The sequence below is a fragment of the Schistocerca nitens genome, chromosome 11, assembly GCF_023898315.1.
Source record: "Schistocerca nitens isolate TAMUIC-IGC-003100 chromosome 11, iqSchNite1.1, whole genome shotgun sequence".
Taxonomy (NCBI): domain Eukaryota; kingdom Metazoa; phylum Arthropoda; class Insecta; order Orthoptera; family Acrididae; genus Schistocerca; species Schistocerca nitens.
In genome coordinates, this window is record NC_064624.1 from 196540754 (window position 1) to 196565973 (window position 25220).

The 25220-nt window shown below is 42.8% G+C and overlaps 1 protein-coding gene across 1 annotated transcript in view; it reads right to left on the minus strand.

The window, feature by feature from the left end:
- LOC126213192 (sodium/potassium/calcium exchanger 3) overlaps window positions 1-18529 on the minus strand; it is a 227703-nt gene extending 209174 nt beyond the window's left edge. The window contains exon 1 of the mRNA XM_049940817.1: window positions 18372-18529. Coding sequence (XP_049796774.1) covers window positions 18372-18405 — 34 coding nt within the window. The 5' untranslated portion in view covers window positions 18406-18529. The remainder of the gene's footprint in view (window positions 1-18371) is intronic.
- Window positions 18530-25220: the final 6691 nt, after the last annotated feature.

Consider the following 25220-nt stretch of genomic DNA (forward strand, 5'->3'; position numbering starts at 1 on the left):
TCGGTTGTGACAATGGATGAGACGCGGATGCCGTTTCTCAATCCAGAAACAAAGCGCCAGTCAGCGCAATGGAAGCACACAGATTCACCGCCACCAAAAAAATTTCGGGTAACCGCCAGTGCTGAAAAAATAATGGTGTCCATGTTCTGGGACAGCGAGGCGGTAATCCTTACCCATTGCGCTCCAAAGGGCACTATGGTAACAGGTGCATCCTACGAAAATGTTTTGAAGAACAAATTCCTTCCAGCACTGCAACAAAAACGTCCAGGAAGGGCTGCGCGTGTGCTGTTTCACCGAGACAACGCACCCGCACATCGAGCTAACGTTACGCAACAGTTTCTTCGTGATAACAACTGTGAAGTGATTCCTCATGCTCCCTACTCACCTGACCTGGCTCCTAGTGACTTTTGGCTTTTTCCAACAATGAAAGACACTCTCCGTGGCCGCACATTCACCAGCCGTGCTGCTATTGCCTCGGCCATTTTCCAGTGGTCAAAACAGACTCCTACAGAAGCCTTCGCCGCTGCCATGGAATCATGGCGTCAGCGTTGTGAAAAATGTGTACGTCTGCAGGGCGATTACGTCGAGAAGTAACGCCAGTTTCATCGATTTCGGGTGAGTAGTTAATTAGAAAAAAAAATCGGAGGCCTTAGAACTTGATTGCACCTCGTATATTCTCCATCGACAGAAGTTCTGTTCCTATCACATCTCTCTCCACCAAGAGCTGCACGGAAACGATTATGAAAATTGTGTTACCTTTTGTTCATGGGCGTTAAGACAGGATGATCGAGGTGTATCTTGTTTAGTGGTGAAGCCACATTTACCAGAGATGACCAGGTAAACCTCCGAAACATGGACTATTGGTATGTTGACAATCCCCGTTAGCTTGGTCAGGTGGAACGTCAGCGTCCAAGGAGTGTAAACGCGTGGTGTGCGACGGTGAACCATCAGCTCACGTGCGCGTTTTTCATAGACAGGACACTGAACACACCAACATCTACATCTACGTGATTACCCTGCTATTCACAATAAAGTGCCTGGCAGAGGGTTCAATGAACCACCTTCAAGCTGTCTCTCTACCGTTCCACTCTCGAACAGCACGCGGGAAAAACGAGGACTTAAAGTTTTCTGTGCGAGCCCTGATTCCTGTCATTTTATCGTGATGATCATTTCTCCCTATGTAGGAGGGTGCCAATCGGAGGAGAAAACTGGTGACTGAAATTTCATAATTCCCGCCCCAACGAAAAACGCCTTTGTTTTAATGATTGCCACTCCAATTCAGGAATCATGTGTGTGGCACTATCTCCCCTACCTCCCGATAGTACAAAACGAGCTGCCCTTCTTTGTACTTTTTCGATGTCATCCGTCAGTCCCACCTGATGCGGATCCCACACCGCACAGCAGTACTCCAGAATAGGGCGGACAAGCGTGGTGTAAGCAGTCTCTTTAGTACACCTGTCGCATCTTCTAAGTGTTCTGTCAATGAATCGCAGTCTTTGGTTTGCTCTACCCACAATATTATCTATGTAATCGTTCCAGTATAGGGTATTTGTCATTGCAATCGCTAAGTATTTAGTTGAATTTACAGCCTTCAGATTTGTGTGACTTATCGCGTAATCGAAATTTAGCGGATTTCTTTTAGTACTCATGTGAAAAACTTCACATTTTTCCTTATTCAGGGTCAACTGCAACGTTTCGCACCATACAGATATCTTATCTAAATCATTTTGCAAGTCGTATTGATCATCTGATTACAAGACGTTAAATGACAGCATCATCTGCAAACTAAGACGGCTACTCAGATTGTCTCCTATGTCGTTAATATAGATCAGGAACAATAGAGGGCCTATAACACTTCCTCGGGGAACGCCGGATATTACTTCTGTTTTACTCGATGACTTTCCGTCTATTACTACGAACTGTGACCTTTCTGACAGGAAATCACGAATCTAGTCGCACAACTAAGGCGATATTCCATAGGCACGCAATTTGGTTAGAAGACGCTTGTGAGGAACGGTGCCGAAAGCCTTCTGGAAATCTAAAAATATGGAATCAATTCGACATCCCCTGTCGATAGCACTCATTACTTCAGGAGTACAAAGAGCTAGTTGTGTTTCACAAGAACGATATTTTCTGAAACCGTGCTGACTGTGTGTCAATAAGTCGTTTTCTTCGAGGTACGTCATAATGTTCAAATGGACTGAATGTTCCAGAAGCCTAGTACAAATCGACGTTAGTGATACGGGTCTGTAATTCAACGGATTGCTCTTAATTCTCTTTCTGGGTATTGGTGTGACTTGAGCAATTTTCCAGTCTAGTCCAGTAAGGATCTTTCTGTGAGCGAGTGGTTGTATATAATTGCTAAATATAGAGCTACTTAAAGTAGGAAAGGAGTTTTGCTGCTTGGGAAGCAAGATAACTGATGTTGGTCGAAGTAGAGAGGATATAAAATGTGGAGTGGCAATGGCAAGGAAAGCGTTTCTGAAGAAGAGAAATTTGTTAACATCGAGTACAGATTCAAGTGTCAGGAAGTCGTTTCTGAAAGTATTTGTATGGAGTGTAGCCATGTATGGAAGTGAAACATGGACGATAAATAGTTTGGACAAGAAGAGAATATTAGCTTTTGAAATGTGGTGCTACAGAAGAATGCTGAAGATTAGATGGGTAGCCCACATAACTAATGAGGAGGCATTGAATAGGATTGGGGAGAAGAGGAGTTTGTGGCACAATTTGAGCAGAAGAAGGGATCGGTTGGTAGGACAGTTCTGAGGGCAGCGTGGAGGGTAAAAATCGTAGAGGGAGACCAAGAGATGAATACACAAAGCAGATTCAGAAGGATGTAGGTTGCTGTAGGTACTGGGAGATGAAGAAGCTTGCACAGGATAGAGTAGCATGGAGAGCTGCATCAAACCAGTCTGTGGACTGAAGACCACAACAACAACAGAGCTATTTTATCAGCATACTCTGAGAGGCACCTGACTGGTATACAATCTGGACCGGAGGCCTTCCCTTTATTAAACGATTTAAGCTGCATCGTTACTCTGAGGATACGTACAGGGCTATTACAAATGATTGAAGCGATTTCATAAATTCACTGTAGCTCCATTCATTGACATATGGTCACGACACACTACAGATACGTAGAAAAACTCATAAAGTTTTGTTCGGCTGAAGCCGCACTTCAGGTTTCTGCCGCCAGAGCGCTCGAGAGCGCAGTGAGACAAAATGGCGACAGGAGCCGAGAAAGCGTATGTCGTGCTTGAAATGCACTCACATCAGTCAGTCATAACAGTGCAACGACACTTCAGGACGAAGTTCAACAAAGATCCACCAACTGCCAACTCCATTCGGCGATGGTATGCGCAGTTTAAAGCTTCTGGATGCCTCTGTAAGGGGAAATCAACGGGTCGGCCTGCAGTGAGCGAAGAAACAGCTGAACGCGTGCGGGCAAGTTTCACGCGTAGCCCGCGGAAGTCGACGAATAAAGCAAGCAGGGAGCTAAACGTACCACAGCCGACGGTTTGGAAAATCTTACGGAAAAGGCTAAAGCAGAAGCCTTACCGTTTACAATTGCTACAAGCCCTGACACCCGATGACAAACTCAAACGCTTTGAATTTTCGGCGCGGTTGCAACAGCTCATGGAAGAGGATGCGTTCAGTGCAAAACTTGTTTTCAGTGATGAAGCAACATTTTTTCTTAATTGTGAAGTGAACAGACACAATGTGCGAATCTGGGCGGTAGAGAATCCTCACGCATTCGTGCAGCAAATTCGCAATTCACCAAAAGTTAACGTGTTTTGTGCAATCTCACGGTTTAAAGTTTACGGCCCCTTTTTCTTCTGCGAAAAAAACGTTACAGGACACGTGTATCTGGACATGCTGGAAAATTGCCTCACGCCACAACTGGAGACCGACAGCGCCGACTTCATCTTTCAACAGGATGGTGCTCCACCGCACTTCCATCATGATGTTCGGCATTTCTTAAACAGGAGATTGGAAAACCGATGGATCGGTCGTGGTGGAGATCAAGATCAGCAATTCACATCATGGCCTCCACGCTCTCCCGACTTAACCCCATGCGATTTCTTTCTGTGGGGTTATGTGAAAGATTCAGTGTTTAAACCTCCTCTACCAAGAAACGTGCCAGAACTGCGAGCTCGCATCAACGACGCTTTCGAACTCATTGATGGGGACGTGCTGCGCCGAGTGTGGGAGGAACTTGATTATGGGCTTGATGTCTGCCGAATCACTAAAGGGGCACATATCGAACATTTGTGAATGCCTAAAAAAACTTTTTGAGTTTTTGTATGTGTGTGCAAAGCATTGTGAAAATATCTCAAATAATAAAGTTATTGTAGAGCTGTGAAATCGCTTCAATCATTTGTAATAACCCTGTACTTCTATGTTTGTCAATTTGGCAGTTCTTCTTGATTGGTCCAAATGGTTCAAATGGCTCTGAGTGCTATGGGACTTAACAGCTGAGGTCATCAGTCCCCTGGAACTTAGAACTACTTAAACCTAACTAACCTAAGGACATCACACACATCGATGCCCGAGGCAGGATTCGAACCTGCGACCGTGGCGGTTGTGCGGTTCCAGACTGAAGCGCCTAGAACCGCTCGGCCACTTCGGCCGGCCTTCTTGACTGGGATTCAGGAATATTTACTTCGTCTTCTTTGGTGAAGGAGTTTCTAAAAACCGTGTTTAATAACTCTGCTTTGGTGGCACTGTCATCAGTGACTTCACCGTTCTTATCGAGCAGTGAAGGTACTGATTGCGCCTTGCCGGCCGGAGTGGCCGAGCGGTTCTAGGCGCTACAGTGTGGAACCGCGCGACCGCTGCGGTCGCAGGTTCGAATCCTGCCTCGGGCATGGGTGTGTGTGGTGTCCTTATGTTAGTTAGGTTTAAGTAGTTCTAAGTTCTAGGGGACTGATGACCTGAGAAGTTAAGTCCCATAGTGCTCAGAGCCATTTGAACCATTTGATTGCGTCTTGCCACTAGTGTGTTTTGTGTATGACCAGAATCTCTTTGGGTTTTCTGCCAGATTTCAGGACAGAATTTCGCTGTGGAAATTATTAGAAGCATCTCGCATTGAAGTACGCGCCATATTTCGAACGTATGTAAAACTTTGCCAATCTTGGGGAATTTGCGTTCTTTTAAATTTGGGATCCTTGTAACAGACCATCTTCCACGGATGCCGGAATACGTTCCTCTGCAGACTGGAAGGAACCTGTGGTACCTACTTGATGGGGCTGCCCAACCCATAGTCCACGAAGTACTACAGCATGTCTTCACGAATTAATTCCACATCGTTGGATTGGACAGAGCACCTGTAGCTTTCCGGTCCATTCCCCAGATTTGACGCCTGTAGACTTTTTTTTTCTGCGAGGAAATGTGAAAGACGGTGTCTGCAAGGACATACCAACTACACGACGTATTACTGCAGTCTGCGCGGACATCTCCGCAGAAATGCTAGTAAGCGTAAAGCAGTCGTCCCAGACCAGATTCGAAGCGTGTACCGCCGCTGCCTGTGCTCATTTGGAACACAACCTGTGACGGTCAGTTGTGTCGTTACTGGTCGCAGTCCACATAACTGATGTACGCACATCTGTTGTTCTTTAGTGAGTGCTAGCAGAGCCACTATTACAGGGCCTAACAACTGGCCGGTTTTGAGCGCGAGTACTCGCGTCTGCTCAGGCACGTGCTCGCGAGCAGGTGCAAGGTCGCGGAGTAGGGAGGGAGGGGAGGGAGGGGAAATGCGCGCGCACGTTTGAATGTGATCTCGCGTTCTTAGCAGATTTAACTAGCCATGTGAATGCTTTGAACATTTTACTACAAGGTAAAGATCTGCTAATTACTCATTTCATAGATCGAATACGAGTTTTTAAAATGAAATTGACACTTTGGGTGAGTCAGCTGGAAACAGGAAACCTAGCTCATTTTCCTAAATTATCATCCATGCAAGATCTTCACAAAGACTGTGAACGTTATTCACATAGTTTAGTTGATCAGCGCTTTCAAGATCTGACAGCACTAGACAGTGATTTTGATCTGTTCTCTCCATATTCAGCGAATATTTAAGAGATTCGTCCTGAGCTGCAGCAAGAAATTATTGACGTGCAGTGTGACAGAGAATACAGAGACAACTTTCAGAACAAGAAAAACATTTTGGAATTCTACTGACACTTTCCTCAGGATAGATTTCCTCGTTTCCACAAACTGGCGGCTACAATAATATCAATGTTCGGTTCCACGTATGTTTGTGAACAACTGTTCTCTGCAATGAAATGTAACAAGATGCACCTGAGAAAAGCATTGTCTGATCGAAATTTAAACTGCACGCTGCGACTAAAATGCACAAGAACAATTACTCCGAACATAGACGCAATTGTAAAGGGCAAAAAGTACAAGATAACCGAGAATCCCACACTTCAGTGACACCTTTTATTGTGTAACAGTTCACAAATTAATACGAATGTAGAGGCATACACTAAGCTAATAAAATTATGTGGCACGTGTACATTCTCCTTTATTTGTTTCATTTGTCGCAGTAATAATTTGTGAGTGATATCCCTGCAGGTGGCCGCGGATTTACATTGACTGGCGGCAGCTGTTGTGTGCCCCACGTGACTCTCCCCACTCTCCGCTCTGGTCCGGTAGTGGGGGTAGCGTGCTCGCGCTGCTCCGTGCTCGCGCCTTGCTGCTCACAGCTTGCTCCGCGAGCACCTATGTTGTGAAGCCCTGCACTATTACAAGTGTCGTGCCAAAGCTTCAGCAAACAATACCTCATAAACGACTCGCACTAGAATGCCGCAACAAACACCACAACCTGCTTTTAGCTTGTTAATGTCAATAGGCATTGTTTGATTTAAAGAATTGTATACTCGCAGAACAAAATACAATTTTTAAGAATAATTACAGCGTGTTGATTGGCTAACAAAATGGTTCAAATGGCTCTAAGCACTATGGGACTTAACATCTGAGGTCATCAGTCCCCTACAACTTAGAACTACACTACTGGTCATTAAAATTACTAAAACAAGAAGAAATGAAGATGATAAAGGGATATTCATTGGACAACTATATTATACTAGAACTGACATGTGATTACATTTTCACGCTATTTGGGTGCATAGATCCTGAGAAATCAGTACCCACAACAACTACCTCTGGCCGTAATAGCGGCCTTGATACGCCTGGGCATTGAGTCAAACGGAGCTTGGATGGCGTGTACAGGTACAGCTGCCCATGCAGCTTCAACACAATACCACAGTTCGTCAGGAATAGTGACTGGCGTATTGTGACGAACCAGTTGCTCGGCCGCCATTGACCAGACGTTTTCAGTTGGTGGGAGATCTGGAGAATGTGCTAGCCAGGGCAGCAGTCGAACATTTTCTGTATCCAGAAAGGCCCGTGCAGGATCTGCAACATGCGGTCGTGCATTATCCTGCTGAAATGTAGGGTTTCGCAGGGATCGAATGAAGGGTAGAGCCACGGGTCGTAACACATCTGAAATGTAACGTCCACTGTTCAAAGTGCCGTCAATGCGAACAAGAGGTGACCGAGACGTGTAACCAATTGCACTCCACACTATCACGCCGGGTGATACGCCAGTACGGCGATGACGAATACACGCGTCCAATGTGCGTTCACCCCAATGTCGCCAAACACGGATGCGATCGTCGTGATCTGCAAACAGAACCTGGATTCATCCGAAAAAATGAAATTTTGCCATTCGTGCACCCAGGTTCGTCGTCGAGTACACCGTCGCAGGCGCTCCTGTCTCTGATGCAGCGTCAAGGGTAACCGCAGCCACGGTCTCCGAGCTGATAGTCCGTGCTGCTGCAACCGTCGTCGAACTGTTCGTGCAGATGGTTGTTGTATTGCAAACGTCCCCATCTGTTGACTCAGGGATCTTGGAACTCTTACATTTGGTCCGTTTTTGCACAGAAAAGCAGTAATATCAGAAACTGAGTCCGCCTTGCCGCAAAACACCTTGTTATTCGTTTATTTCTTTATTCTCCCAAACTAGTTTCGGCGACAAATATCACCATCATCAGTGGGGTTTTTTAATCTAAAACATGCAGAAAATAGCATGGTTGTGCGCACACAGTAGCACATTATTACATTTTTTACTATTCGTTTTTCTTTAAATATAGTTTCCGATGGATACCTTAATACTACCTTATTTATTGTATGTTATATCATGTTTCAAGCAATTATTGTCGCTCTTTGCGGCATATTTTCTGTGTGCTTTTTTTTCTGTTGCCGTTTTTTACTTAGCGAATATCATGTCATCTGCAACCATGTGAGCGGCTATTAGTAAACAAAATACTAAAAGGTGAATTTGGCATGTCAGCAATATATACTTCGGGTTGTGGTGTGTAATAAACGAAACACAACACTTTGCAACAACACACTCTTTAGTGTTCTAAGAGAACTGACCAAGGACACAGAACAGAAAGCACACACACGAGAAAGAACCACTTCCCCATCACACACATAAATAATGAACAGAAGTCGTCGTAATTCGCGCTACAGTTTTTCATAGCCTTTCTCGCCACATGCGATACACTTCTCGCGACACACGCGAACAGCAAGATGGCGTGATATTCTGGATCAGAAACAAAGTGCGAAAGTTTTATTTTTCTGTGCATGAAAACAGCTACATACCATCCAAGGAACGTGAGTACACGAATAGCTAAGTAACATCTCAGTACACACCAAATAACTAGTTTCCACAACACTACCACAACCCCAAGTATATACTGCTGAGATGCGAAGTTCACCTTTTAGTATTTGGTTTACTAGCAGCCGCTCACATGGTTGCAGATTACATGATGTTCGCTAAGTAAAAAATGGCAACAGAAAAGAAGCGCACAGACAATACTGGGTGATCAAAAAGTCAGTATAAATTTGAAAACTGAATAAATCGCATAATAATGTAGAGAGAGAGGTACAAATTGACACACATGCTTGGAATGACATGGTGTTTTATTAGAACCAAAAAATACAAAAGTTCAAAAAATGTCCGACAGATGGCGCTTCATCTGATCGGAATAGCAATAATTAGCATAACAAAGTAAGACAAAGCAAAGATGATGTTCTTTAGAGGAAATGCTCAATACGTCCACCATCATTCCTCAACAATAGCTGTAGTCGAGGAATAATGTTGTGAACAGCACTGTAAAGCATGTCCGGAGTTATGGTGAGGCATTGGCGTCGGATGTTGTCTTTCAGCATCCCTAGAGATGTCGGCCGATCACGATACACTTGCGACTTCAGGTAAAAGCCAATAATCGCACGGACTGAGGTCTGCGGACCTGGGAGGTCAAGCGTGACGAAAGTGGCGGCTGAGCACACGATCATCACCAAACGACGCGGCGCAAGAGATCTTTCACGTGTCTAGCAATATGGGGTGTTTTCTCTTTGGTTCTAATAAAACCCCATGTCATTCCAAGCATGTGTGTTAATTTTTACCTCCGTATCTACATTATTCCGTAGTTTATTAAGTTTTCAAATTTATACTGACTTTTTGATCACCCAGTATGTCGCAAACAGCGACAATAATTGAAACTTCCTGGCAGATTAAAACTGTGTGCCCGACCGAGACTCGAACTCGGGACCTTTGCCTTTCGCGGGCAAGTGCTCTACCATCTGAGCTACCGAAGCACGACTCACGCCCGGTCCTCACAGCTTTACTTCTGCCAGTACCTCGTCTCCTACCTTCCAAACTTTACAGAAGCTCTCCTGCGAACCTTGGAGAACTAGCACTCCTGAAAGAAAGGATACTGCGGAGACATGGCTTAGCCACAGCCTGGGGGATGTTTCCAGAATGGACAATAATTGTTTAAAACATGATGTAACATACCACAAATAAGGAAGTATGGAAGTATCCATAGTCAACTATATTTCAAAAAAAGGAATAGTGAAAAATGTAATAATGTGCTACTGTGTGCGTATAACCATGCTATTTTCTGCATGTTTTAGATTAAAAAACCCCACTGATGATGGTGATATTTGTCGCCGAAACTAGTTTGAGAGAATAAAGAAATAAACGAATAACAAGGTGTTTTGCAACAATGCGGACTCAGTTTCTGATATTACTGTGAAATCTCACGATCCGCAACAGCGTTCATGAATTTGCTCTTCAGTTTTCAGCATGGATCGAAATTGAAGACATGTGGCCGGGCAATATTCTATAGAGTTGACGAGGCACATTTTCGCACCACAGGGTACTGTGAATTCAGAGAACTGTCGAATTTGGGGCATTGTTAAACCACGTATTGTCCGCAAAGGCCCCTTACACTTGTCGTATGTGACTGTGTGATGTGCATTCACGATCACCGTTATACCTCGTCCGTTCTTCCAAGATGGTTGCAGTAAATTCTTTGACCAGTGACAAAAATTCACGAAAATTCATCAAAAAAAAAAAAAAAAAAAGACGGGTCTGCCTTAAATCTGTTGGTAGGTGAAAAGTGGACAGCTTATTTCGCATCTCATAACAATGAAGAAATTCATTCGGAATTATTGAAATTGGGAGAATATTATTTTGCAGATCCAGGCCATAATGCACATGTCGAAAGCGCGTTCTCTTCCATAAAAGCACAAGGGGGACAAAGGAGCGCAATAATAGTGCCGACCGAGGCGAAGACGATGTCGCGTAATTTATAATAAGCTTGCCATAAACATTTTTATTGCGTCAGGTCCAGCAACCGTACGTTATTTAATTACAGGAATGTACGCATGGCCACCTCGGTTGGACTAAATTATTGTCAAGTTGACCATGGTTTCGACTGCACTAAATCAGTCTTCATCAGAATAAAAAATTACATCGCATTACCTAGAAAGTATAATGACATGACTTGATATGCAATATAACTAACAGGATTACTTCCATAAATTGTACCACGAGATTGTACTTACATGTAATCACACCATGTGTGAAAAACGTCTGACCAACAATGTTCTCGTCAAATATAAAATGTCACAATAATAACATGTTTACTTATTACTTTTTATTATTGTGACATTTTATATTTGACGAGAGCTCAGACGTTTTTCACACATGGTGTGATTACATGTAAGTACAATCTCGTGGTACAATTTATGGAAGTAATCCTGTTAGTTATATTGCATTTCAAGCCATGTCATTATGCCTTCTAGGTAATCCTACGTAATTTTTTATTCTGATGAAGACAGCCTTAGTGCAGTCGAAACCATGGTCAATTTGCCGGCCGGAGTGGCCGAGAGGTTCTAGGCGCTACAGTCTGGAACCGCGCGACCGCTACGGCCGCAGGTTCGAATCCTGCCTCGGGCATGGATGTGTGTGATGTCCTTAGGTTAGTTACGCTTAAGTAGTTCTAAGTTCTAGGGGACTGATGACTACGGCAGTTAAGTCCCACAGTGCTCAGAGCCATTTGAACTTTGAACCATGATCAATTTGACAATAATTTGGTCCAACCGAGGTGGCTATACATACATTCCTGAAATTAAATGCTGGATCTCAGCCAATTATAATGTTTACGGTAAGCTTATTATGAATTACGCAACATCATCTTCGCTTCGGTCGGTACCTTTATTGCGCTCCTTTGCCCCCCTTGGGCTTTTATGGAAGAGAACACCCTTTCGACTTCTGCATTATGGCCTGGATCTGCAAAATAATATTCTCCCAATTTCAATAATTCCGAATGAAATCTTTCATTATTATATGATACGAGATAAGCTGTCCGCTTTTCACCTGCCTCTCGTCAAATAGAAAATGTCACAACAATAACATTTTTACATTTTAGTTTTTATTCTTGTGACATTTTCTATTTGACGAGAGCACTTTTGCTCTGACGTTTTTCGCACATGGTGTGATTATATGTAAGTACACTCCGTTTGTACAATTTATGAACGCAGTCCTATTAAGTACATTTCAAGTCATGTCATTATGCTTTCTAGGTAATCCTATGTAATTTTTTATTCTTATGAAGACAGCCTTAGTGCAGTTGAAACCACAGTCAGTTTGACAGTAATTTAATGCAAACGAGGTAGCTATACATACATCCTGTAATCTTGCCACAATTTCACGAAATGGTATTGAAGGAAAATAACGTTCGCCATAAAGTGGCTTCCAATGAGAATTGCTCACAATTAACTACAGATTAATGTTAGTCCTTTATAAAATTAATTGAAATGAATACAGTTTCCGCCCCAGAAGAACAGATAATTGCTTATTTTATTTAGTGAATAACTTTTACTTTCTTTTGACATAAGATTATCTAATGAAGAAGAATGTGTGCTTGGTAGCTATTGTAACTGCCAAATTATAAAGTTGTTTAGTGATTCTTTTTATGCAGGGTTATTCACGAAGATATGCAAATATTGTAATATGTTATTCTACAAGTAAAACTAAAGTAAAAAGTTCATATAAACATAGGTCTGCAAATTTTTAGTTACGGAGTTACGGATAATCAACGATTTCGCCTGAAATTTAGCAAATTCGCTAATATGAAGCTATCGCAAAACTGTGAGAGGTTAAATTAAAGCACGACTTCCGTTTGTTATTGGTATGGTGAATCTAATAAAACATGTCCCAGACGTGTATCTGCTGTAGTTTTCCAGAACATTCAGAGAAGCAAATATTATTATAGAAGCAAATTTGTTTACTTTTCATCAACAATGTAGCAACGTTTATGTCATTGTTGGCAACAGTTAGTGCATTAACTCGGTGGAGGCATATTTGAACATTTATTGTGAATGTATTGTGAAATTGTATGTACACTGTACAACTTCCGTAACACTGAGCTTTGTTTTTGCCAGTTTAACACGAATTCACGTGTGCTATGGTATTAATTAATGCAGATTATCTGAAACAATCACACAGCTCCAGTTAACGCTATTACAATCATTTTTCCAAAATTAAATTCTCTACATATTCTGTTGAAAACTTTGTGCAGTTGCCTGGAATTTAAAAAATAAATTGGGGCAAGTAGTTAATAAATTAAAAATTTTACGAAATTACGTCTTTACTTCTCTGGATGTTCTGGAAAACTACTGCAGATACTTGTCTGGAACGTTTTTTAGATTCATCAGATGGATAACAACAAAATGAATGGAAATCGTTCTTTACTTTAACTTAGTACAGTTTTGCGATGGCTTCATATTAGCGAAGTTGCTAAATTTCAGGCAAAATCTTTTTAAAAAAAATGGCTCTGAGCACTATGGGACTCAACTGCTGTGGTCATCAGTCCCCTAGAACTTAGAACTACTTAAACCTAACTAACCTAAGGACAGCACACAACACCCAGCCATCACGAGGCAGAGAAAATCCCTGACCCCGCCGGGAATCGAACGCGGGAACCCGGGCGTGGGAAGCGAGAACGCTACCGCACGACCACGAGATGCGGGCGCAAAATCTTTTATTACCCTCTTAGCAACAAATAATCCTGAGTTAATAACGAGCATCAAAACCGATACAGGGATTAGTCAAAACAGGGTTGTCGTAGCGAGATTGAATATTGTAATCACCGAACCCTCGAAAAGTAAGCGAAAAATATACCTATTCAAAAAAACAGATAAAAATTCACTTGACGCCTTCCTGAGAGACAATCTCCACTCATTCCAATTTAATAATATAAGTGTAGACCAGATGTGGCTTAAATTCAAAGAAATAGTATCGGCAGAAATTGAGAGATTTATACCAAATAAATTAACAAACGACGGAGCTGATCCTCCCTGGTATACAAAACGGGTTAGAACACTGATGCAGAAACAACGAAACAAACACGCCAAATTTAAACAGGCGCAAAATCCACAAGACTGGCGATCTTTTACAGAAGCCCGAAATTAAGGGCGGACTTTAATGCGAGAAGCCTACGACAGTTTCCACAACGAAACTTTGTCTCAAAACCTGGCAGAAAATCCAAAGAGATTCTGGTCGTATGTGAAGTATGTTAGCGGCATGAAACAATCAATGCCTTCTCTGCCCGACAGCAATGGAGATACTATGGAAGACAGTGCTGCCAAAGGAGAAGGTTACTAGACACAGCCTTCCGAAATGCCTTCACAAAAGAAGACGAAGTAAATATTCCAGAATTCGAATCGAGAACAGCTGGCAACATGAGTAACGCAGAAGTAAGTATCCTCGGAGTAGTGAAGCAATTCATATCACTTAATAAAAGCAAGTCTTCTGGTCCAGACTGTATACCAATTAGGTTCCTTTCGGAGTATGTTGATGCATTACCTCCATACTTAACAATCATATACAACCGTCAGCTCGACGAAAGATCCGTACCCAAAGACTGGAAAGTTGCACAGGTCACACCAATATTCAAGAAAGGAAATAGGAGTAATCCACTGAATTACAGGCCCATATCGTTAACGTCGATATGAAGCAGGGTTTTAGAAGATATATTGTGTTCGAACATTATGAATTACCTCGAAGGAAACGGTCTACTGACACACAGTCAACATGGGTTTAGAAAACATTGTTCCTGTGAAACACAACTAGCTCTTTATTTACATGAAGTGCTGAGTGCTATTGACAAGAGCTTTCAGATCGATTCCGTATTCCTAGATTTCCGGAAGGCTTTTGACATTGTACCACACAAGCGGCTTGCAGCGAAATTGCGTGCTTATGGAATATCGTCTCAGTTATGTGACTGGATTTTCGATTTCCTGTCAGAGAGGTCACAGTTGGTAGTAACTGACGGAAAGTCATCGAGTAAAACAGAAGTGATTTCAGGCGTTCCCCAAGGTAGTGTTATAGGCCCTTTGCTGTTCCTTATCTATATAAACGATTTTGGAGACAATTTGAGCAGCCGTCTTCGGTTGTTTTGAAGATGACGCTGTCGTTTATCGACTAATAAGGTCATCAGAAGATAAAAACAAATTGCAAAACGATTTAGAAAAAATATCTGAATGGTCCGAAAAGTGGCAGTTGACTTTAAATAACGAAAAGTGTGAGGTTACCCACATGAGTGCTAAAAGGAACTCGATAAACTTCGGTTACACGATAAATCAGTCTAATCTAAAAGCCGTAAATTCAACTAAATACCTAGGTATTAAAATTACGGACAACTTATTGGAAGGAACACATAGAAAACGTTGTGGGGAAGGCTAACAAAAGATTGCGTTTTATTGGCAGGACACTTAGAAAATGTAACAGACCTACTAAGGAGACTGCCTACACTACGCTTGTCCGTCCTCTTTTAGAATACTGCTGCGCGGTGTGGGATCATTACCAGATAGGACTGACGGAGTACATCGAAAAAGTTCAAAGAAAGGCAGCACGTTTTGTATTATCGCGAAATACGGGAGAGAGTGTCACAGAAATGATACAGGGTAGGAAATCATTAAAAGAAAGGCGTTTTTCGGTGCGACGGAATCTTCTCACGAAATTCCGATCACCAACTTTCTCCTCCGAATGCGAAAATATTTTGTTGACACCGACCTACATAGGGAGGAACGATGAGTGCGATAAAATAAGGGATATCAGAGCTCGTACAGAAAGATATAGGTGTTCATTCTTCCCGCGCTATACGAGATTGGAAAAATAGAGAATTGTGAAGCTGCTTCGATGAACCCTCTGGCAGGCACTTAGATGTGATTTGTAGAGTATCCATGTAGATGTAGATGTAGAACTCCGTAACTTATACGAACTTTTTTCTTTAGTTTTACTAGAAGAATAACATACTAAAATGTGAGACCTTAACTTTTCCCAGGCGAATTGAGTGTTCAAGTAACTTACGGGTTTGCTGCCGGTCGAACACCGCCGATATTTTGACAGGAGCACACCATGCCATTCTCAAGGCACAAATGCAAGGAAGAAGGAACGTGCTAGCAAATTTAATACCTCGATTCACAGAGAAGAAACAAGGATGACACCACACACAGAACAAGTGTCAACACAAACAAAGATAACCATCATCAGAAATATCGATAGTTACTATTAATCAACAGGTGAGGTAGCACTAATTCTGTCCCTCTGTTTTTTGATGAGAGGCAGAGCCGGATTCCAATTACCATTGAAACAAAATCCACCACCTCTGTTAATAAGGTTGCTTGATAGTCTGGTTTCAACATCTTCCTTAATAACACTGTCCCAATAGCTGGACGTGCAAGCCAGAATCTCCGTGTTGTTGTATTCCATAGGATGACCGGTGTCAAGGCATTGTTCTCCAATAGCGGATCTGCTCGGCTGTTGTAGGTTCAATACACCGGTCTTCCACAGCCCTGATTGTCTGACCAATATATGACATGCCACAACTGCAAGGAGTACGATAGACCCCAGCCTCAAGCAAACCGAGATCATCTTTTACGGACGCCAACAGGGCCTTAATCTTAGAAGTTGGTCGAAAAACACATTTCACATCATATTTCCGCAAAATCCTGTTGGAAATGCTTCCTGCGTAAGGCAAAAAGGCCGTAGACTTAGGTGCCACTTGGTTGCTATCGTCACTGACCCGTTGCACAGAAGGCTGATGGCGCAACGCACGATGGATCTGCCTCTCACTGTAACCATTCTGACGAAAGGTGACTTCGAGATGTGCTAGCTCAGCTGCCAAACTTTCACGGTCTGAGGTAACGTGGGCCCTGTGAACCAAGGTGCGAAGTACTCCTTCACGCGCCCGCATCTCGTGGTCGTGCGGTAGCGTTCTCGCTTCCCACGCCCGGGTTCCCGGGTTCGATTCCCGGCGGGGTCAGGGATTTTCTCTGCCTCGTGATGGCTGGGTGTTGTGTGTGATGTCCTTAGGTTAGTTAGGTTTAAGTAGTTCTAAGTTCTAGGGGACTGATGACCATAGATGTTAAGTCCCATAGTGCTCAGAGCCACTCCTTCACAAAAATGGTTCAAATGGCTCTGAGCACTATGGGACTCAACTGCTGTGGTCATAAGTCCCCTACAACTTAGAACTACTTAAACCTAACTAACCTAAGGACAGCACACAACACCCAGCCATCACGAGGCAGAGAAAATCCCTGACCCCGCCGGGAATCGAACCCGGGAACCCGGGCGTGGGAAGCGAGAACGCTACCGCACGACCACGAGATGCGGGCACTCCTTCACGCTGAGCTGGATGGTGACAACTATCAGCTCCGAGATAGAAGTCAGTGTGGGTGGGCTTCCTATAAACAGAATGTCCCAATGTGCCACCAGTCTTCCTTTTGACCAACACATCAAGGAAGGGAAGGCATCCTTTCTTTTCCACCTCCATAGTGAACTGAATATTCGGGTGGATGGAATTCAGGTGTTCCAAAAACCGGTTTAAATTGTCACTACCATGAGGCCACACAACAAAAGTATCTGAAAAAACACGCAGGTTTCAAGGTCGTTGACTCCAATGCACGTTCCTCTCAAAGTCCTCCATAAACAAATTGGCCACAATAGGTGACAACGGGCTTCCCATTGCAACTCCATCAGTCTGTTCGTAGTACTGACCGTTGAATAAAAAGTAAGTGGAAGTCAGCACATGTCGAAACAAATTTGTTAACTCGACACCAAACTTAACCTCTATTAGCTGCAACGAATCAGAGAGAAGAACGCGAGTGAAAAGGGATACCACATCAAAAGTGACTAAAATATCAGACTGCAGAGATTGCGTTTGAATGACTCTGCCATATATTAGTCACACAATCAGGACTGTGGAAGACTGGTGTATTGAACATAAGCGTCACACACACTCACAACAGCCCAGCAAATCCGCTATTGCGGAACAGTGCCTTGACACCGGTCATCCTATGGAATACAACAACACGGAGATTCTGGCTTGCACGTCCAGCTATTGGGATAGTGTTATTAAGGAAGCTGTTGAAATCAGACTATCGAGCAACCTTATTAACAGAGATGGTGGATTTTGTTTAAATGCTGCTTGGAATCCGGCTCTGTCTCTCATCGAAAAACAGAGTGACAGAATTAGTGCTACCTCACCTGTCGATTAATAGTAACTATCGATATTTCTGATGTTGGTTATCTTTGTTTGTGTTGACACTTGTTCTGTGTGTTCCTTGTTTCTCCTGTGTGAACCGAGGTATTTAATTTGCTGGCACATTTCTTCTTCCTTGCATTTGTGGCTTGAGAACGGCAGGGTGTGCTCCTGTCAAAATATCGGCGGTGTTCGTCCGGCAGCAAACCCGTAAGCTATTTGAACAACGCACTAAAATATTTGCCTATATTCGTGAATCATTCTGTATAAGCACTTATACGGCTGTTTTGCAAAAACTGACAGCAGTTGATTATTAATGACTGAAAACATGCAAAAGTCTGTAGCTAAGTTTAACGCCGAGTTCGGTCTTTTAAGGTTTTGGGTCTGGAGACAGTGCGGAAGAAGCGACGAAAAGGACGGAGAATCCGCCGCGATGCAGTGTGAGGGCCGTAGCGTACTCACCAGACCCCAGCAGCGTGCCGTTTGGCGCCTGCATCGCCGTCACCGCAGCCCAGCCGCACTGCAGGACGCACCCATTCCGTCGGCCTTTAGGAGTCAGTGACCCCCGCTAGCGAATCGCTACAGTCCTTACTTCGCCCGGAACACACACCCATCTGGCGCCTTGCCTAGCCACCGACTGCCCTGCATAGAAGCGCAACAGGTGTCCGCGGAGAAGCGGTTCTTCCCCTCCGCCACGTGACCCACTCCCGCTACCCCTACCACTCGACCCGCGCATGCGCCGCGCGCGCTAGCCGACTCCCGCCGACTGAACTAGCTCTCAACTGCTCCAGCTGGGAAAGTCAGCCTAAGAGGATATTTCTATGCAGTACATAGTCCCCGGATCTACGATACTTACGAATCGGGGCAAAAACTTGATAGTGGCACCCCCCCCCCCCCCCCCCGACCTCCTCGAGCGATTGAGACAGTACGTCAAAAACTTTAAAAAATTGATTTCTCAAAAATAAATTCATTTTGTAGCGGATAGCTCACTGAAGGTGGCAGGGGTAAAATACAGGGAGCGAAAGGTTATTTACAATTTGTACAGAAACCAGATGGCAGTTATAAAAGTCGAGGGACACGAAAGGGAAGCAGTGGTTGGGAAGGGAGTAAGACAGGGTTGTAGCCTCTCCCCGATGTTATTCAATCTGTATATTGAGCAAGCATCGAAGGAAAGAAAAGAAAATTCTGAGTAGGTATTAAAATCCATGGAGAAGAAATAAAAACTTTGAGATTCCCCGATGACATTGTAATTCCGTCAGAGACAGCAAGGGACTTGGAAGAGCAGTTGAACGGAATGGACAGTGTCATGAAAGGAGGGTATAACATGGACATCAACAAAAGCAAAACGAGGATAATGGAATGTAGTCGAATTAAGTCGGGTGACGCTGAGGGAATTAGATTAGGAAATGAGACACTTAAAGTAGTAAAGGAGTTTTGCTATTTGGGGAGCAAAATAACTGATGATGGTCGAAGTAGGGAGGATATAAAATGTAGACTGGCAACGGCAAGGAAAGCGTGTCTGAAGAAGAGAAATTTGTTAACATCGAGTATAGATTTAAGTGTCAGGAAGTCGTTTCTGAAAGTATTTGTATGGAGTGTAGCCATGTATGGAATTGAAACATGGACGATAACTAGTTTGGACAAGAAGAGAGCCGGCCGCGGTGGTCTAGCGGTTCAAGGCGCTCAGTCCGGAGCCGCGCGACCGCTACGGTCGCAGGTTCGAATCCTGCCTCGGGCATGGATGTGTGTGATGTCCTTAGGTTAGTTAGGTTTAAGTAGTTCTAAGTTCTAGGGGACTAATGACCACAGATGTTCAAAAACCGGCACTTAATCGAGTTTAGGGGGACACCTATGAAATCTTTGATTTTTTACCGATTATTGTCCATCTTCACAGAATCTCCCACGTTTCAGCAAACCATGACCGAAAGCCCATTCAATAGCTTATTCACTATCACGGCAAACCTCGAACAAACTTACCATACGAAATTCGGTCAAATCAGGGAAAATTCTAGTCATTACGAGTTAGTAGAACAAACGCACAGACCGAACACCGAACTAACACTTAACTACACTGTTATTTGACTTTAGTGTAAACTGAATGAGGCGATCTTATCTGAGTGCTTTGATGTGCTACAATTTAGCTTGAATGATGTTTGCAAATAACATTATCGTTGTCCGGTCAAAAAATGAGAAAAAAATTTGTCATAAATTTTTTTTTATCTCGATATATTAAAAAGTTTTTATCGGCGATGAAAATAAATGACATCTTCGAGATCAACATAGTCTAACTGTTCGAACATTGAGAAAAAAATATTTTCGAAAATTTTGTCCCTCTAAACTCGATAAGTGCCCAAAACCCATCTGGGATGCCTTTGAAAATCATATGAATAATCGATAGACCAAAGAATAGGAGAATCTGGCGCTCCGGAAATTGCACAGACACCGCAGTGGTTGCAGTAATGTAAGCTATTCATAATCGTAAACCTTAAGTACTGAACTGAATACACAGCCTATAGATTCGTGTGATTTATCGTGTGAAATCTAGCGGATTACTTTTAGTGCTCACGTGGATGGGTTCACACTTTTCAACTGCTACTTCTCGCAGCATGCAGATCTCTTACCTAAATCATTTTGCAACTGCCTTTGACCATCTGATGACATTGTAAGACGATAAATGACATAATCATCTGCAAACAATGTAACAGGGCTGCTCAGTTCTCTCCTAAATCATTCAAAATGGTTCGAGTGGCTCTGAGTACTATGGGACTTAACTTCTGAGGTCATCAGTCCCCTAGAACTTTGAACTACTTAAACCTAACTAACCTAAGGACATCACACACATCCATGCCCGAGGCAGGACTCGAAAGTGCGACCGCAGCGGTCGCGCGGATCCAGACTGAAGCGCCTAGAACCGCTCGGCCACTCTGGCCGGCTCCTAAATCGTCCATGCAGGTGAGAAAAAGCAGAAGGAAATATCACACTTCCTCGGGGAACACCAGATATTATTTCTGTTTAGCTCCGCGACTTTCCATCAGCTACTACATAACTGTCTTTGAAGCACATCGCATCGGAATGTCTTAAGTAATGTATTAATGAGTTTGACTACTGTGAATGAACTCCCCATTAGATTCATTAACAGTGTACGTTTATTGTGTGAATGTATACAACGTACTGTTAACGAGTAGACTTCGGATTTTTGGCAAAAAACTATTTTGTTCCTCATTAAATAATGGTAATAAAAGTTGTACGTATACGAATTACGCCAATTTATGACCGAAAACGCTGGCATTGTAGCACCTAAAAATACCTAATTTCAGGTCTAACAACCCTACCACAACAAAGGTCAAAAATTAATTATGATTGTAGTGTTGCTCACGCTGCTAAATATTCCATTTTCGGGCAACAACACAGTTATATTATGTGGCAGGTGTGATTAGAGCACAGTTAATAAAGTCATTCCTTGAAATAATGGATAATCTAGACACTCATCTTTCCGTGTTTCCCACGCTGGTCTCGTTGTGAACTCGTGGCTCAATCGTCGAAAATCTAGCTGGTGGTGATTCCAAGCTCGGATGCAAAGAGGCCTAGGTGTTATTTTGCGATATTCAAAAGTTTTATTGTGTTTCATAAGCCATTCTTGAAGATTAAACTTTTGCAAGTTAGGACAATGGTGATGTAAGAAAGTAATCAGCACTCCGAATTTAAGTTAGACTTCTTTTTTATTACTTTTGTTGCAATATCACGTAACTCGTTCCAAAACATCACATCACAATATAAAACATACTTGAAAATATCTTCCTCACTGTTAAAGTTCACATTTCATAAACTGACTACAATATGCGTCTTTTCAACATGACGACCAAAGCTTGACTCTCTAATAACCGCTTACGTGCCCAAAAATCAGAGTTACAAGTACGTCAAAGATCATAGTGACAAAAGAAAGAATACACGTAAGAATAATATCATTGCAATACAAACATCCCCCCCATGAACCATGGACCTTGCCGTTGGTGGGGAGGCTTGCGTGCCTCAGCGATACAGATAGCCGTACCGTAGGTGCAACCACAACGGAGGGGTATCTGTTGAGAGGCCAGACAAACGTGTGGTTCCTGAAGAGGGGCAACAGCCTTTTCAGTAGTTGCAGGGGCAACAGTCTGGATGATTGACTGATCTGGCCTTGTAACACTAACCAAAACGGCCCTGCTGTGCTGGTACTGCGAACGGCTGAAAGCAAGGGGAAACTACGGCCGTAATTTTTCCCGAGGGCATGCAGCTTTACTGTATGGTTAAATGATGATGGCGTCCTCTTGGGTAAAATATTCCGGAGGTAAAATAGTCCCCAATTCGGATCTCCGGGCGGGGACTACTCAAGAGGATGTCGTTATCAGGAGAAAGAAAACTGGCGTTCTACGGATCGGAGCGTGGAATGTCAGATCCCTTAATCGGGCAGGTGGGTTAGAAAATTTAAAAAGGGAAATGGATAGGTTAAAGTTAGATATAGTGGGAATTAGTGAAGTAAGGTGGCAGGAGGAACAAGACTCCTGGTCAGGTGACTACAGGGTTATAAACACAAAATCAAATAGGGGTAATGCAGGAGTAGGTTTAATAATGAATAGGAAAATAGGAATGCGGGTAAGCTACTACAAACAGCATAGTGAACGCATTATTGTGGCCAAGATAGATACGAAGCCCACACCTACTACAGTAGTACAAGTTTATATGCCAACTAGCTCTGCAGATGACGAAGAAATTGAAGAAATGTATGATGAAATAAAATAAATTATTCAGATAGTGAAGGGAGACGAAAATTTAATAGTCATGGGTGACTGGAATTCGAGTGTAGGAAAAGGGAGAGAAGGAAACGTAGTAGGTGAATATGGATTGGGGTTAAGAAATGAAAGAGGAAGCCATCTGGTAGAATTTTGCACAGAGCACAACTTAATCATAGCTAACACTTGGTTTAAGAATCATGATAGAAGGTTGTATACATGGAAGAACCCTGGAGATACTAAAAGGTATCAAATAGATTATATAATGGTAAGACAGAGATTTAGGAACCAGGTTTTAAATTGTAAGAGATTTCCAGGGGCAGATGTGGACTCTGACCACAATCTATTGGTTATGACCTGTAGATTAAAACTGAAGAAACTGCAAAAAGGTGGGAATTTAAGTAGATGGGACCTGGATAAACTGAAAGAACCAGAGGTTGTACAGAGTTTCAGGGAGAGCATAAGGGAACAATTGACAGGAATGGGGGAAAGAAATACAGTAGAAGAAGAATGGGTAGCTTTGAGGGATGAAGTAGTGAGGCAGCAGAGAATCACGTAGGTAAAAAGACGAGGGCTAGTAGAAATCCTTGGGTAACAGAAGAAATATTGAATTTAATTGATGAAAGGAGAAAATATAAAAATGCAGTAAATGAAGTAGGCAAAAAGGAATACAAACGTCTCAAAAATGAGATCGACAGGAAGTGCAAAATGGACAAGCAGGGATGGCTAGAGGACAAATGTAAGGATGTAGAGGCTTTTCTCACTAGGGGTAAGATAGATACTGCCTACAGGAAAATTAAAGAGACCTTTGGAGATAAGAGAACCACTTGTATGAACATCAAGAGCTCAGATAGAAACCCAGTTCTAAGCAAAGAAGGGAAAGCAGAAAGGTGGAAGGAGTATATAGAGGGTCTATACAACGGAAATGTACTTGAGGACAATATTATGGAAATGGAAGAGGATGTAGATCAAGATGAAATGGGAGATATGATACTGCGTGAAGAGTTTGACAGAGCACTGAAAGACCTGAGTCGAAACAAGGCCCCCGGAGTAGACAACATTCCATTGGAACTACTGAGGGCCTTGGGAGAGCCAGTCATGACAAAACTCTACCATCTGGTGAGCAAGATGTATGAAACAGGTGAAATACCCTCAGACTTCAAGAAGAATATAATAATTCCAATCCCAAAGAAAGCAGGTGTTGACAGATGTGAAAATTACTGGACAATCGGTTTAATAAGCCACAGCTGCAAAATACTAACACGAATTCTTTATAGACGAATGGAAAAACTAGTAGAAGCCGGCCTCGGGGAAGATCAGTTTGGATTCCGTAGAAATACTGGAACACGTGAGGCAATACTGACCTTACGACTTACCTTAGAAGAAAGATTAAGGAAAGGCAAACCTACGTTTCTAGCATTTGTAGACTTGGAGAAAGCTTTTGACAATGTTGACTGGAATACTCTCATTCAAATTCTAAAGGTGGCAGGGGTAAAATACAGGGAGCGAAAGGCTATTTACAATTTGTACAGAAACCAGATGGCAGTTATAAGAGTCGAGGGACATGAAAGGGAAGCAGCGGTTGGGAAGGGAGTAAGACAGGGTTGTAGCCTCTCCCCGATGTTATTCAATCTGTATATTCAGCAAGCAGTAAAGGAAACAAAAGAAAAATTCGGAGTAGGTATTAAAATCCATGGAGAAGAAATAAAAACTTTGAGGTTCGCCGATGACATTGTAATTCTGTCAGAGACATCAAAGGACTTGGAAGAGCAGTTGAACGGAATGGATGGTGTCTTGAAGGGAGGATATAAGATGAACATCAACAAAGGCAAAACGAGGATAATGGAATGTAGTCGAATTAAGTCGGGTGATGTTGAGGGTATTAGATTAGGAAATGAGACACTTAAAGTTGTAAAAGAGTTTTGCTATTTGGGGAGAAAAATAACCGATGATGGTCGAAGTAGAGAGGATATAAAATGTAGACTGGCAATGGCAAGGAAAGCGTTTCTGAAGAAGAGAAATTTGTTAACATCGAGTATAGATTTAAGTGTCAAGAAGTCATTTCTGAAAGTATTTGTATGGAGTGTAGCCATGTATGGAAGTGAAACATGGACGGTAAATAGTTTGGACAAGAAGAGAATAGAAGCTTTCAATATGTGGTGCTACAGAAGAATGCTGAAGATTAGATGGGTAGATCACATAACTAATGAGGAAGTACTGAATAGGATTGGGGAGAAGAGGAGTTTGTGGCACAACTTGACCAGAAGAATGGATCGGTTGGTAGGACATGTGCTGAGGCATCAAGGGATCACCAATTTAGTATTGGAGGGCATCGTGGAGGGTAAAAATCGTAGAGGGAGACCAAGAGATGAATACACTAAGCAGATTCAGAAGGATGTAGGTTGCAGTAGGTACTGGGAGATGAAGAAGCTTGCACAGGATAGAGTAGCATGGAGAGCTGCATCAAACCAGTCTCAGGACTGAAGACCACAACAACAACAACAATACAAACATATCGATGTATCGAAGTACCTCTACATTC